The sequence below is a fragment of the Battus philenor genome, unplaced genomic scaffold, assembly GCF_028537555.1.
Source record: "Battus philenor isolate CCGP_79_NKW_IND1 unplaced genomic scaffold, ilBatPhil1.0.hap1 SCAF_1, whole genome shotgun sequence".
Classification (NCBI taxonomy): Eukaryota; Metazoa; Arthropoda; class Insecta; order Lepidoptera; family Papilionidae; genus Battus; species Battus philenor.
In genome coordinates, this window is record NW_027181661.1 from 3,029,404 (window position 1) to 3,045,185 (window position 15,782).

At 34.8% G+C, this 15,782-nt stretch overlaps 1 protein-coding gene across 1 annotated transcript in view; it reads right to left on the bottom strand.

Annotated features, from left to right (window-relative positions):
• The window catches only part of LOC137920250 (carboxyl-terminal PDZ ligand of neuronal nitric oxide synthase protein), a 225,148-nt gene that overhangs the window by 157,606 nt on the left and 51,760 nt on the right, over positions 1-15,782 (bottom strand). The window contains exon 2 of the mRNA XM_068763531.1: positions 15,206-15,439. Coding sequence (XP_068619632.1) covers positions 15,206-15,403 — 198 coding nt within the window. The 5' untranslated portion in view covers positions 15,404-15,439. The remainder of the gene's footprint in view (positions 1-15,205; positions 15,440-15,782) is intronic.

The window sequence follows — 15,782 nt, forward strand, 5'->3', positions numbered from 1 at the left end:
TTTAAAGTAGAGGAATGAGACTTGCAATTATAGGTCCCTGGTTCGATTCCCGGGAGACAGTGTTATATTTTACACTTTATGCAATATGTAGGATTGCCACTACTCATAAACAAGTTTCCAGAACATGGGCAGCGTTCTCTGTGCACCATAATACCACACTGCATTCGTCCAACAAAAAAATAATTGCTCGTCTGTAATGGCAGTTCGTGCAACCTATGGTTGGGATGGAACGGTTCTTGAGTGAGGACCCCGAGACATAGATAAGGTCGCAGTATGTCGCTGGATGCTGGGCAGCGTAAAACAAAAGTCTTCGTGGCGACCTTTGGGAGAGTCCAATGCCTTGCAGTGGGCGTTCATCGGCTGAAAAGAAGAAGAAAATCACGATACCACCTGTAAAGTGTGGCGATTATGGTATATCCCCTTGTAGGAATCTTTTGTGGAGGCATGTCCGTGGATGTCAATACGCTGAAACAACGTATGTAGAGTAATTTCTGTATCCTGACACTATCTATGCCTTAAAGAGCGGGCGGTGCACTTTCTTGCACGACTACCACTGCATGTGCGGAAGTGGCTAAATATTGGTCCTTTTCTTACTACTACTTAAAACATAAGGACGGCAGACATTGCCAAATAGTGACAGAAATATATTGAAAGATTTTTAATATTAATTTATTCTAATCGTATGCAGTATAATTGTGCTCGAACGATGAATTATTTTTTTAATGTTATGCGTTCTGAAATCTAATATTATATTTTTAAAAATCTTATAAATTAATTACAATACAAATTGTAATAATTACTTTTACTGCAAGCTCATATACATACATAATATGTTATCTCAGTTACTGTAACAATAGTATGTGTTGAAAAATATTTTTTAGGAAGACCATCACCAAAGTGACATTTTGGCGACGACATATCGAATAACCAATTTACCGAAAATATTTTGATACTTTGGTGTTAAAGTTAATACATTCGTTGTACGTCTTCCATCTTTAGCCCATTATATTCAGTTCGCGTTAAGAATGCAGTGATTTATCAAAGTCCGACAGTCTGGCCACGCTGGATAGCCAATCAAATCGGACCTTATTAGAAAGATAATCTCACAGTGACCAGTTGCATAAATTCTAACGGACTACATGTAACGAAAACGCAGACCCTGTATGAAATAGGAAAAAATCATCACCATTATCATCATTTCAGCCGTAGGACGTGGTGGATATAGGTCTTCCCATAAGTTTCCAGTAAAACTGGTAGGAAGTTTTCAGCATCCAGCATCTTTTGATGACCTTAACAAAGTTGTCTGTCTACCTTAAAGGCTGATCCGTGATCTCTACTCTAAAGCCTTACGGCCCCAGCAGCTTGCCCAGTGCTGCTTCAACTCGTCAATGCGCTTGGCTATGGCGGTTACTTCCGTTCCTTTACCTATGTTTTCGTTCCTGATTATATCTCATAAAAAATAAAGTAATGCTTCGATAATGCCTTCTCCATGGCCATTCAGTCAGAAGTGTGGTACCACGTTTCTGTGTCGTAATAAATTAGATTTAATTTATAAAAAACTTAGCTCCTTGAAAAAGGACCTTTAATTAATATTAGCATTTAATAAAGATGTTGGTTGGAGATAAAAAAAAAAGTTTCAGACAGTGTTTAAGTAAATTGTTTCCATCAACGTGATAGGATCGGAGAACGTCCCCGAAAATCTCTTATACTATCCTAACAAAATTATAACGTCCGAGTGGTCGGAATGGACTAAAGTAAGATTTTATTAAGATTGAGTTTACTTTGTGTGAAGTAAAGGGCGATACTAAAACAGAAACAACTTCGGAAAGCTACAATAATTCTGCTTTAAGAAGTTCCCTGCGTTGACCGCGTTTGTTTCTCCTGCACATTATAATTGTAAATTTTTGTTTGCTGGACTTCCTAACTTTAACATATGTTTGAATATATTTTTATAAACTTTTCGGCTCGTTTTTTATCAAACTTTAGAGACATGACCGCAAACGGAACTAAAGTTTCATATGATACTATAATTATAAACAAAAGCATGTTTTTAACCAATGTTTAGAAGCTCGTTAATCTTTCTTAGTTTCTATGTGAAGTTATATTTATATAAATATTTTTTTTACACGCGAAACATCGATAAAAGAACTGATATAATATAGTTCTATCCAAAAGAGCTACTAATTCTACTATGAAGTGAGTTATGCCTTTTATTGGAATATTTAATTGAAAATGTATGAATTAAATGAATTAATTTGTATTATTTTGTTATGAAGTTTTTAAACATTACATCCTGTTACGACAATGTGTTACCAGTAATAACTTACGGCGTTAAAACTTGGACAGTCATTTTTTTTTAAATGCTCCCCATGTTGTCGCAGATCTTTCGTTTCACCTGCCACGTGTGGTTCAGAGAGGTTACATTTTTTGCAAATGATTTTTTCATGTTTTTTTTTTAATTTTTACGGACTATTCCTTCCTTCACAATATCTTTTATCCTTCACATGTTCTATCTTTCCTCATTTGCAAATCTTCTTCAATACATCGTCTTTCTTCCCTCATCTACATTCCCTGATCACAATTTTATTTTACATATCACAGGTTTTTATGAGTCTATGGGGTAGCTTTATGTTAGCCATACGTAAGATGTTTCTAATTTCAGTAACATTATGGCCACAGCGCATTCTGGACTAGACTAATCGTGAGTACGAAGAAGGTTTATTGCACAATATTTACCGCCTGAAAAATAAATGAACTCTTTACTAAAAGTTCAGAATTTTTATCCGATAATTCTATATTCATATTAAAAAATTGTATTGGAAAGTTTCTCTTTGTTATTTTGACACTGTAATTTAACACATCACAAATGATCAAAAAGCTTAAAGTATAAATAGACTAAGCTCTACACACTAGGACTTAATTTCGCAACGTTTATTTAACACAGAAGCATAAGCACGAGGATTATCAAGGTTTGCCCTTTGCGGCCATGTTGGCGTCAGGTGTTCGAAGGCGACAAATATCCGTTAGCTGATTACTAACGATTCAACACCGCCATTCCAACGCCGCCTGCTAAGGAAATTACACCGTATCCCATAAACATATACATATATGTGGATTAACAAATTTATATGAAATACAGCTTACATTTATAATATTTCGCGCTATAATTACTTGTATAGTTACATATTAAAAGCTTTTCTTTATTTTATCGTTTAAATTATTACTTCCTTGGTTATACGTCATTTGCCACTGATGTATGTTTTTAAGCTACTGCTCCCAAACAAGTCCTCAGAGGATAGGCAGCAGCATCCTTTGCGTATCATAATACCCAAGCGTGGCGATTATAGTATACCCCCTCTTAGATATCTTTGACCTCCCTCAAAGTCTTGCAAAGGGCGTCTGTGGACTTAAACGAGATCTTAAATACAGAGTATAAAAGTTATTTATACCTAGATATAATTGTATTTAGTAACATAATTAGATACGTAACTGAAACTATTTACATTACTTTAATTATTACAACCAAAATAATATAAATGTATTTATTATATTATTGTTAAGTAGACTTAAAGGCAAGGGCATCGATTGTAGATCGACGTGTTTGAGATATGGTGTCGAAGGCGATTGCTTCAAATTTACTGGACTGATTGTAAAGCCAGCTCATCCATACTATTGGAACTTGGAGTGTTCACTCGCCTTTTAACTTTATATCACATGGTCGATTTTGAAGTCAGTACATATCCAAGAAAAGCGGTGACAATTTTGATCACCGGAAAGGGCCGATCATTTTCTAACAACGCTCGATACAGTAGCCGATGTAATACAAACCACCGAAGACTAGCACAGATATAGTACGCCACGAACTTTGCAAAAAATGTCATGATCCTCTGTCGTGAGAGATACGATGCAAGTAAGACACAAAATGTTTCAAGCAAGCAAAACTCATAAATGGCTTTATCAATCTTGCAATTTTTTCATCCATATTTCGACATAGCCTAAGGTTCTCATGAAGAAAGAAATGGAAATGTTGCAATTAACATATAAATTTACAACATTTTTTTTCGACCCTAGCTATCAAATCTTCGAGGAGAACTAAAACTTAAATACCAAGTAAGGATTATATTCAGCATGTTTTCAAATTGACTACAATTGTCAGGGTAGTTAGTTAGTTATTAAAATAAAATATATCATTTCAAAACAATACAAATTTTACCGACGAAAATGTTAAATACGTCTTTTGAATAATGAAAAGAAACTAAGTACTCTCGAAACAGTTTCAAAAAGAAAATCGGCTTTATTCTTCCACAATTGTTAACAATTAAACTCTCTTTAAGTTCTTATTAAAACCGACGCCGCCCAAGAAATATTGTAACAAAACAAACTTTCGGCATTTAAAAGTTAGTGCAGTCTGAAAGAGTAATTGAAAAACTAAAGCTGTGAAGATTTACGCTCAACTTGCTTAGCAGTTTTTCTAATCGAAAACTTCGGTTCATCATAGTGATTTGTAGCAAAATAAACTGTTTGAACTAAAACAGACTACGTTTAAATTCGCTAAGGTTACTTTAATCTTTTTCCACTTTATTTATTATACCACACACAATGACAGATTTCGACATATAAAAACTTATAAGGCCGTCACAGTGTAACAGAAGCAATAAAAAAAATCATTATATTTTTGAGAAGAGAAAATATACACCTCTTTATCTTGTGCTTTTGTTCATAGATAAATTAATTAAGTATCCCTAAGGTACAGTATTCTACTTATTTATACTTAAATTCTCTAATATTAATTCAATCCTTTTGTTTTTCTTTATGTATTATACCACACACCATCACAGATTTCGTCACATAAAAATTTATAAACCCATCGCAGTCTAATAGAAAAAAAAATATGTCTGAGAAGAGGAAATATACACTTATTACTGGTGTGTTTTCCTTAATAAATAAGTATCCCCAGGATACAATTAACAATATATTTAAGACATGCAGTATCGATATTGTGAAATGTAACTTGCTTACATTGCCGTGAACCGAACCTCATCTTTCCATACGCCGGTAATATTGAATTATGCTGCTGTAAGTGCTGTTATAGGTTTTGTAATAGAGCACAAATTGCAATGCAAGCCACTGCTCCCTTCGATCTAATCCTATTAATGGCTCGTCTTAGAGTTTAAGTGGCGTTTAAGAGTGCAGTATAACAGCGGGGGTATGCAGTTGAGATAAATGGTGTGGTGTACATTCGTTTGTACTTTCTACGGGTCTTTTGTACCTATTATTATCGAAACTTATTTATATTCTTTATCTTTAATAATCTAATCCTTTATATAAGGCTTAAAAAATTTCAGCAAAAACACATATTTTGTTTTTTAATTAATTCTTCCGTTTCTCGACTTTTACGTACTAAAACAGTTTTCATACAAAAAATAGTGTAAAAAATCACGATTATATTGGGTGGTTTCGGCTCTTCGAAGATCATAGCGCGCTTGAAACCATCGTAGGCACGTATCTTAAATTCAACGATGCCTTTATGAGGGAGTTCAACTTGATTCAAGTTTTGATCAAATTTAAAGAAGAGTAATTCAGATGTTTTTTTCGTGAGAGGGAGGGAGATTAGTCGAATAAATAGAGAAATAAAAATGCCCTGGCCCCATGAGATAGGCTGTAAAGAGAATTGAGTCCGAACATAATAAGGCTACGATATTTAAAGTTGGGTAACTTAATATCTACAGACGTTTGGTCGACAACCATGAGATCGAAGGGACGTGTTGACAAAGATAAATAACATCTACTGCGACAGAGTTCGTATTGTGAAAAATTATCGCTATCACAGTTCAATTAAAAAAATAAATAGCCTAAACGGATTTCAAAGTGATTATTTTATTTATTAATTGAATGTTTTAATATTTAACAACGATTACTTGAAATAATAACTTTTATTAATGTTATTATTTTTTTACAGAACACGGCATTTTTTTGTTTGAAAACGTCACAAAAACTTTTTTTTTTCAAAGTTGTTGTCAAAGGTGTGAGAAATAGATACGTGTAAATATACTCCATCGTTTTCATGAAAAAGTAAGTGTAGTTTTTAAATTTTTTTTGCAAGTTTTTAGTTTTTTTTTTGGCCACAAAACAAATTGAAGTCCTTTTTTAAAAAAAAAAAATGACTTATATAGACTAAAAGAAATGACGAATTGGAAATGTTAAATCGAAAAATCGTCTTTCTATTTATCATTCCTATTAATATGAAGCTGTTGAGGTACGAATTTTAAGGGAAAACTTATTACTATGCCACCTTCGTCATTTTATGTCTCGTAAAAATGAAATGGCTGGACGAAAATATTACATTGATTCTTAAAGTCAACGTCACTGTTGGTAGCGTCAGCCGTTTTTATACACCCCTGTCATTCCTTTTTCAAATATACGGTCTGCGGATTGTGTCGAATATTTTGACTGTAATAATATTGAAACGTTCTTGAAAAATACATAACTATGTTAATGGCAGGAATACAGACAGGGTTCTTTTGATCGCGATTTTGTAAACAAAAGATTTTTATGACGTTGAAACCCTGGTGTTTATAATACTTTTATGCGCGTTAATAAATAATATAAATTTATTCATATCAGCTGATAGACGCCCATTGCATGGCAAATGTATTCCCGAAAGATCGACATAATGGCCGATCTCGCTCTGCCGTATCCAGCGACTTCAGGAACATAAATATAAAAATATGTCCACACGATTTTAAAACTTAAGACAGAAACCAATGAAAACAAAATTGAAATCTTATTCAAGTTTATACAGTAGAATGAAAAATGATGAATATATATATAGGCACAAAACACAGTATGCACAATACTCACATACAAGGGAATTCGTTACATGTGGAAAAGATTTGAATGAGTGAATGTTTTGCTGTCAACTAATGTATTCTTCTACTTTTTTATAGCATCCATATGATTACGAAAGTCATCAATCTCAATTTTTGACATCGCGGCTCTGAAGATCGAACTGATGTTCTTCCCAGACCACTCGCGCAAGTTTTATAACCATTTGTATTCTATAAACACTTCGCTTTCCATTAATCTTACCTTGTATGATAAGGTGCAGTAACTCGTCTTTTGAGTTGCTCTATTAATATATGTACACCTTATCAAAGAGCAAATGATTTTAAAAATAATAAATAATATAATAATAGGAGATCATAGCTCTCATAACCACTGAAAATAGATATTTCTACACATGCTAGACTACCTAAGCTAGGTATTACAAAACGATAATCCGCCCATTGTGACCTATGCATCTAATATATAAAATTCTCGTGTCACGGTGTTCGAACTTGAACTCCTCCTAAACGGCTTGTCCGACTTTTACCAAATTTTATATTCATATTCAGTAGATCTGAGAATCGGCTACTATCTATTTTTCATACCCCTAAGTGATAAGAGTGGTCCACCCCTAAATTATTTTTTTTATTTTTTAGACAATTTTTTTGGTTTTTACTTTATTATGACACAGCATACAAAAATGCATACACCCTTAAATTTTTACCACTCTACGATCAACCCTTATTTTTTTTGTTAATTAAAACCTTATTTTTTTTGCAAAACAACGTTTGCGGGAATAGCTAGTATATATATATTAATAAACATACAATGATATTAACGAGGTAAATTCGATAGTAGGTTTAATAATGAAAAAGAAAGATTTAGACTGAACGACATTCTCTTTTGCTGTCGCTAAGGGTACATACGAGCTATCTATTCGGGTGCCGTCCGTCTTATAAACAAATGGCCTCATCGTTCAACGCCGCGCTATTCGATCCTTTAATGTATACGCCGGTACTGATGGAACATAGCAAGACATCAGACACCCCAATCGCTTTACAAATAGCTTTCATACGTTACGAAAAACCTGATAGTTAAAGTTTTATAAACCTATATTTTATTCAAATTCACACATCTCCTCACTAAAATTGAAACATAAGGTCTATATTACACCGTACTTGAAATATTTTCTTCTTTTTTTTTGGGTCAGAAATTTCCCGGAAAAAATCGGCTGGTTATTCTTTTATCCACACTAGAGTGGATCACAATCTGTATATTCTCTAAGAGGAATTTATTTAACTGTGTGCGAATAAGTTACACATAATTATAACTAGTAAAATATGTCTATTTCTAAATACTCTCTTAATGTGTTTATAAATAAACATAAACATGAACAATTCAAATTTAATAAGAAATTATGAAGAGTTTTTACTCAATAAGCTATGTTTACATTAGTTAATAAAGTCAAGAGAATGGAAGTGAAAACTTTAATAAACTTGATGTATTTCTAAGGAAACTGCAAAGAATGAATTTATAATTATTTTTATTTCTTTAATTTCGAAATATTATTACAAAGATCGTGTTTACCTTCAAGTTGAATATAAAACCTAATTAATAATATATTACCCTAAGGAATATAGTAAGGTAGGTGGTGATCCGTATTATCATCGACGACAAACTTTTTACTACGTAGATTTTTTTATTACCCTACTTAAAAGTTTTTTTGCCTTGGACTCTCGTTGTTGTTAAAATAGCATTTGCAGGTTCCACGAATTTGGTCGTGGCATGGAGCAGAGGGCGCCTAGTGCCTTTAAGAGGCGAAGCCCTAGGACGCCCAGAGAAGTCAGCTCAAAACACTATGTACCATTAATTTACCGTATAAATGGTCGCGAAAAAGCCTCGGTGAACACTCCAAAGAGAAACCCTAGGGCTCCAAGAAGGGACCTCGGTTTGGGATCAAGTTGAAGTGATAGTTGGAAGGCCACATAGAGACTGGAATACAGAGAGCCGCTAGGGTCATAACTTTCTGTAGTGGAGACTAGAAGATGGTCAGACAAACTACTGTATTCTGGTTATCAGAAAACGGTGGATGCAGGCGGATATGATGATAATCATGGCCATTCCTAGTTATGTTTACTTGCTAGTTGAGTAAAAAAACCACAATGGTTCTATAAAAGAGGTTACCTATAAAAATATGTAATTTTTGAATACGGTATAATATTGTGACACTAGTACTGTTCCATTTTCAATTTCTACGCTCTCTCAATTTCGGTTGACATTTGGGCGAAAGATCAGACGATTAATTAGTTAGAACTTAATTGGTCTCAACTGGACGTCAATTAGATCGATAGTATATGAAACGATCACAGACGCTTCGAATACACATTTACTTTTTTTACACGCGTGAATATGTATATGAAAATGTATATGTATATTTAGTTCTCCGAATTTTGAAAACAATTTTTCTTCTTCCTTTTGCGCTACAACCCTTCATAAGTCACGGCCTCCTCCACGATCTTCTCCATCTTGCTATCCTTGGCGGTTGTTTGCCAAGATGTTTTTCTTCCAATACTCTTAAGATCTTCTTGTACACATTCGAGTCACCTCTTCATGGGTCTTCTTCTCTGTCTTTTTTGTTGCGAGGTCCACTTGGAGATGTTGTTAATAGCCCTGGTGTGATTCATTCTTTCCAAGTGGCCTGCCGGTCTGATCCTTCGTGACTTGTGAAACTATTTATCGCTTCATTGTAAATCAAATCCATTATCGTCTCGTGCTGGTTCGAAAATTGTTTTTAAGATTTTCTTCTTGAATATTGCTAGTTTTATGTCGTCTTTCTGTGTAATCGTTCAGGTTTCACATGCATAGGTCACAACTGAGCAGATTATCGTTTTGTAATATCTAACTTATACTCGGTAGTTAATAGATTGCTGCAAGGTACGGGTAAGGTAAGGTAGAAACATTTATTTCCAGAGGTTATGCGAGCTATGATCTCCTTTTCATGATGTTCTAGGACTTTCTTACAATAATTATTGATTATTTCTGAAACCATTGACTTTTTGATAAGGTGTACCTACCATACATTAGAGATACACAAAGTACACAAAGTACAAGCTACTGCAAATTATCGTACAAGGTAAGATTAACGGAAAGCGAAGTGTTTGTATAAGACGTCTTGGTTATAAAACTTACGCCCATAGTTTCGAATAAACACCCGTTAGATCTTTAGAGCTGCGATATCAAAAATTAAGGATTCTTTAATTGTTGCCGACTTTCGTAGGGAGATGATACTGAGTTATGTGCCTATATATATTCATCATTTTCCATTTTATTGCATATACTCGAATAAGGTTTTAATTTTGTTTTAGTCACTGCCTTATGATTTAAAATCATGTGGGATCACGTGTGTTAGAACAATCGTGTTAAAAGAGAATGCTTTAATAAAATTGTACAAGAGCAGTCTTTATTTTGAAGGTAAAATAGTCTTATAAATATATAAACGTAGATAATATATATTACTCTCATCACGTTCGGGTGTTATATATGATATGAAACATTATCCAAAGTTATGATGCGAGAAATGACATCAAAATAATTTTCCCGTTTATGTTCTACATTATTATATATGAGACGCATCAAAACAAATAAACAGTTTAGCGAAATAAACTTAATCCTGGTTTAGGAAGCCGCACGGGTCAAGGAACGTCTATTGATTGCTATCTTTATAAGCCTCTATATTAAAGAAACCCGAATACCCTCATAAATAAATTCATTTCACGCGACATAAAAGGTTAACAGTACATATAATGTTTTAATATTAATGTTATTATAACAGTCTATTTTAAATGTAACCGTAGGTGTATGGTACGACCACGGTGGAGAGGTGATAGACCACTAGGAGCATTGACGACGTAGACAAAGTCCCAGAAATCCTTAGATACGGGCAGCACAGGATCGGTCATTGCAGCGCCCTTTGGGTGGGGCCTATATCTTGTAGTGGACATCTATCGGCAGGCATGGTGATGATTTTAATTACTTTTATTTATGTATTTATATCTACAAAGGGTCATTAACTGTGTCTATTCGTGTATATCTTAAGAATAATACAAGAAGAGAATCAATTTAATAGCATCCTTCAACTTAAAGTTACATGGGTTTTAAACAGAAATTAAAAAAAAAACATTATAAATACAAAATTAGACTAGATAATATAATAAATATACATATATATACGAAACAAATTTAAAAGTGTAAAGGGAGTACCAAATAATTTAACGTCGGCGATTTGTTGGCTCATTTAGAATTCAGGCAATGTAAGCGTGGAAAAAAATCGCTCCGTCAATTCGTCACAAACAACTAATCTCTTAGATTAGTGAAGCATTAGATTCATGTAACTGTAATGTTGCTAGTGATAAAAGTATATTAAAATTAACACTAGAATTTATTTAAAAAAAAATTATATTTCAAATTATTCATAGTGATCCCTCGTATGTTATCGCATTATACAGCAGTATGAGAAGACAAAAATTCATCATAACATCAGGGAAAGAGCGTAGAGTGTGGAAGAGATAGGAGTTTTCCAAAATAAACGTAAGGTTACACAAAATAATTCCACCATCTCCATTCTTCCATCGGACAACAAGACGTACGGATTAAGAAGATTTTTGAAGACACACTAAGCGTTTTAATAATTCTTTTATAATGCGAACAGCCAAGGAGTCGAACAACCAACTAGCACCATTGTCTCCAGGTAATTATAACTCAGGAGGCTTCAGAACAAAAGAGTGAATAGGTTTCTTCTAGGCAAGCAAGTACCATCGTAGACCTCGTCATCGCTTAAGGTCAGGAAAGTCAGTAGTCAAATGCTTCGCTTGTAAACGAGAAGAAAGACAAAGGGTAGGCCTGACTAATTCAGCAACTTCCGGTGAATTTAGGTAGTCGAGTTGGAGATGTAACTAACATCGGTAAAATAAATCAAAGGCATGTATTATGTACTTGAAATATCTAGGCTGTACTCCACTGGCGACCGCTCACCGCACGAAAATACGCGTGCGATGCACAAAGATCATTCACCATACTTCCTACCGTCCGTTACGTAAACGGTGTCAGCCTCCCGACGCCGCCGCCGCGAACAGCGTGGGCGATCCGAGGTAGGATCAGCATCCTTCCTTATATTGCCGAGTGGTCCACGCTGCCCTCCACACTTAACTCCTTCAGTACAGACCAGACGGGCGCACTAGCCGCTAGTTTTTCCGGCCGACTGGGTTGCGCTGCTAATTGAAATATCATCACTGTACTGTACTGTTTCGATGATGTTAGTGCTGTTAGCCTTAAGGCTTTTACAGCTTTGTCTGACATGACTTCACGCAGCGGAAGGGTCCGTGAACTATACTAAAGACTATAAAGCATTCGTTTTTTCTGAACCTACATTTGACACACCAATAGATGTGGAAGCAGTGAATATGAGACTTACTTGGTCGTGTCAGTGTTGATGTTGGTGTAGTTGATGTGGAGTGAGGATTAGAAGGCAGCGTGGAACACTCAGCAATCTAAGTAAGGAGACTAATCCTTCCTTGGATCGCCCACATTGTTCGCGACGACGGTGTTGGACGGCCGACGCAGTTTGCGTTTTGATCCGTGGTGAGTGTTGTACTTGTTTTTGGTATATCGCACGCGTTTTTTCGTACGATGAGTGAACGTCAGTGGAGTGGATATTGTTGTGAGTATCTAAAGCGTGTGGTGTGTTATGGGATTTGGGAACCCTGCGATAGGATCCGTAAAGCCATCTTTAGGATGTCTTTCGAACTTTCTGAAGGAGGCGCCGAGGGAATAGCGAGTAGAATACGCTGTGAGTAAAATATCTTCATTAAGTGCATAAAAATATAATTTCGAAGTGATATCTAATTAGTGGAATGTTTTTCGAGAAATATGTACAAAGGCTGAATAGAGAATATACGCGTTGCAAGTGTCCTTATGCGACAATGAATGACAATTATTAAGTGAGCAAAAATTTTAGAACTTCTGTTTCGATCGCTTCAATAACATCGTAGTACCTCACAGTGTGTAATGAATTATCTACCTTATTGGTATAGAAATTCGGTTGATTATACTTAGTGCCTATTATGTTTATTGATACTCTTGTATACTCTAGTTAGTTTTAGTATAAACGATATTAATGCTATATTGGAAGTTGTCATTTTTTTTATAAGTGGATACTTAGAATGATTTACACGATTTAGAGTTCCCTTTAACAGCATCTTTTAACTAACTACGATTGTTATACAGGCCCAGATCTAAGGCAATCCCGCAACAAATTCAGATCCAAATTTTTCAGTTTAGAGCAATTCATATGCTTTATTATAACTTAAAAAAATTATTTACACTGTAACTGATTTTTTTAAATATAGTCTCACGTCTTTGTTATTGAACTTATTGGACCCGCTATTATGCCTAGGTGTTTCACATGTTCGTAGGTCAATGTTTAGGGTTTTATAACAAACTATTATCTCTTTGTAAATTAAAGAAATTTATTAAGCGCGGGATCTGCCAAAAGGCATATTATTCTATTTCAGAGTATGTTCACGATACATTTGTTGGTATATGAATTGTTATAGCCCCACTGAGTATTGTGTTAATACTTAACAGTTGGTAGTGCTACAAAAATTAGCGTGAACTTAATTTTAAGCTAAAGATTGTTAATGATTGTATTGATCTGTTATAACAAAACAATTTTGAGTTTGTGTTTAGTAAGAAAAGGACCAATATTTAGCCACTTTCGCACATGCAGTAGTAGTCGTGCAACAAAGTGCACCACCCGCCAGCCCGCTGATAAATGCGTATGCGATAAAACAATGCGAATCACACAACTGCCACCGCCAAATCACTCAACACGTGTTTTACCCCTTCACGGGGCGTCTTCAGGAGTTATGTTACACCGATTAATGCTAAAAACAGAGTCTCTTGTTGCACGACTACTACTGCATGTGCGGAAGTGGCTAAATATTGGTCCTTTTCTTACTTAGGATGGACTTCCGCAAGGTAACGCCTGATTCCATTAAAGACTTTGTCTTTGTTAAGGTTGTACGCAGATCGCTTTCTTTCGTTCCTATTAGAAAACTTTATGTGTTCTATATCTATTATTTTTTATATTATTAATTAAAATATTCTGCACTGCACTGCATGGCATAGATCTCTCTCAAAGATCCCATGACCTGAAATATGTCGGCGGTCCATCTAATGGGTGTCTACCGGCGCCGATGATTTTACTTCTGCGATGTTTTTTTTTCTATTTTTATATTGAAATTATTTCTTCATTTTATTTCTACTGGATATATCTTTGAAATCTTTTTATTGAAATGGTAATATTATTGATTTTTAATCATTAATTGACTTCGTGTTTAAGTTTATTTTGATTATGTGTTTCTGTTTCTTTGATTGGTGTTGCTAATAATTCTTAGTTTTATTTTGTAATTTAGACAAAAATTTAGAAACGTGACTATTGGATAGCGGTTGGAAGAGCTGGATTAGCAAGTGCGGCATAGGGTGTCCACTCAAAAGATGGGCAAATGGCCAGGTTGAGGCCGTTGAAAGATATGAGTCAGTTCGCTTCCAACCAATCTTATGAGCGAACGTTCAACGTCGAAAATATTAATAATGTAAACATTTTTGTGAACTTATACTAATGGAACTTTAAATAATAACTTTTTAATCGGAAACATTTGATCATGTAGGCTTCATTGGAACCGCCTATAGCAAGACTATGTCATTGGTTACTTAGACAATGTAATTCGAGCAATTTCCCCACTAAACGCGACTTGATGGCTGTAAAATGATTATCATTATTGCGGCTTGAAACCAGTCAACCGTGTAACATAGGCTTTCAATGTAACGAGATATTCAGTAGTTCTCTCAACCACTTCTTACGAGCAATTTCAATAATTATACATATAAAGTGCAACTCATATATGAACTTCAAATTATAAAAATTAAAATGAACGTAAAGACGGAACTTTTAATTAAAAATCATAGTCAGCGTCTTCAAAAATCTTTAACGATTAAAAAATGTGACAACAATCGTTAGGGAAATAAACTTTTGTTTAAATTTTTTTTAAAACTATGCATTTTACCAATAATACATAATCATTGTCATTTCAGCCGTAAGGCGGACACTACTGGAAATATGTTTTCCCAATAGATTTCCAAGATGACGAGCAGAAAGAAGACTCCACTCATATTTTGATCGATTTGTACATCCACACAATCTAAATCGGTGAAATGGGGAAACTTGTGAAGACATCTCGTTGTGTATGTAGCATATTATTGTGTAACCATTTTTTAAGTTTCCTCAATAAATAAAATTAAAAAAAAAAAAATATCAACTGACCTTGGCATGAAAGGTGATGCCATACTGGAACGCCTCGTCAGGATGGAGAGGAATGCGAGTGTCGTACTCATCGTCCGACACCAGATCATATTCTTTTTTAGAAGATTTACGCCACTTTAGAAGTTTCATCGGCGCCTTCCATGCTCTTGCTTTTAACACTATGCGTACATAGCGAGCTTTCATTCCCCGCTTAAACATTTCGACAAACGCCTTTGCGGCTTCGCACTCTTAAATCTGTAACAAGAGATATATGTATTAATATATATTTTTTTTAAATAGTTTTATTTACAACCCACTTATGGAGTTTCGCTGCGAGAACAAATCAGAAATGAGGAAATTCGCAAAAGAACCAAGATCACTGACGTAGCTCGAAGAACTGGTCGTTTGAAATGGCAATGATGAAGTGGCATGGTCAGGTGGAACAACGACATACTTATGGTCGCGGGAAGTAGCTGAATTGCGGGCAGTACAAGACAGGTCATCGTACCGATATTTGGGGAGGCATATGCCTCGCAATGGGCGTCCATCGGCTAAAAATGTGAAGAGCAACCCTCCTATGTACTGTTTCTAAAAGACC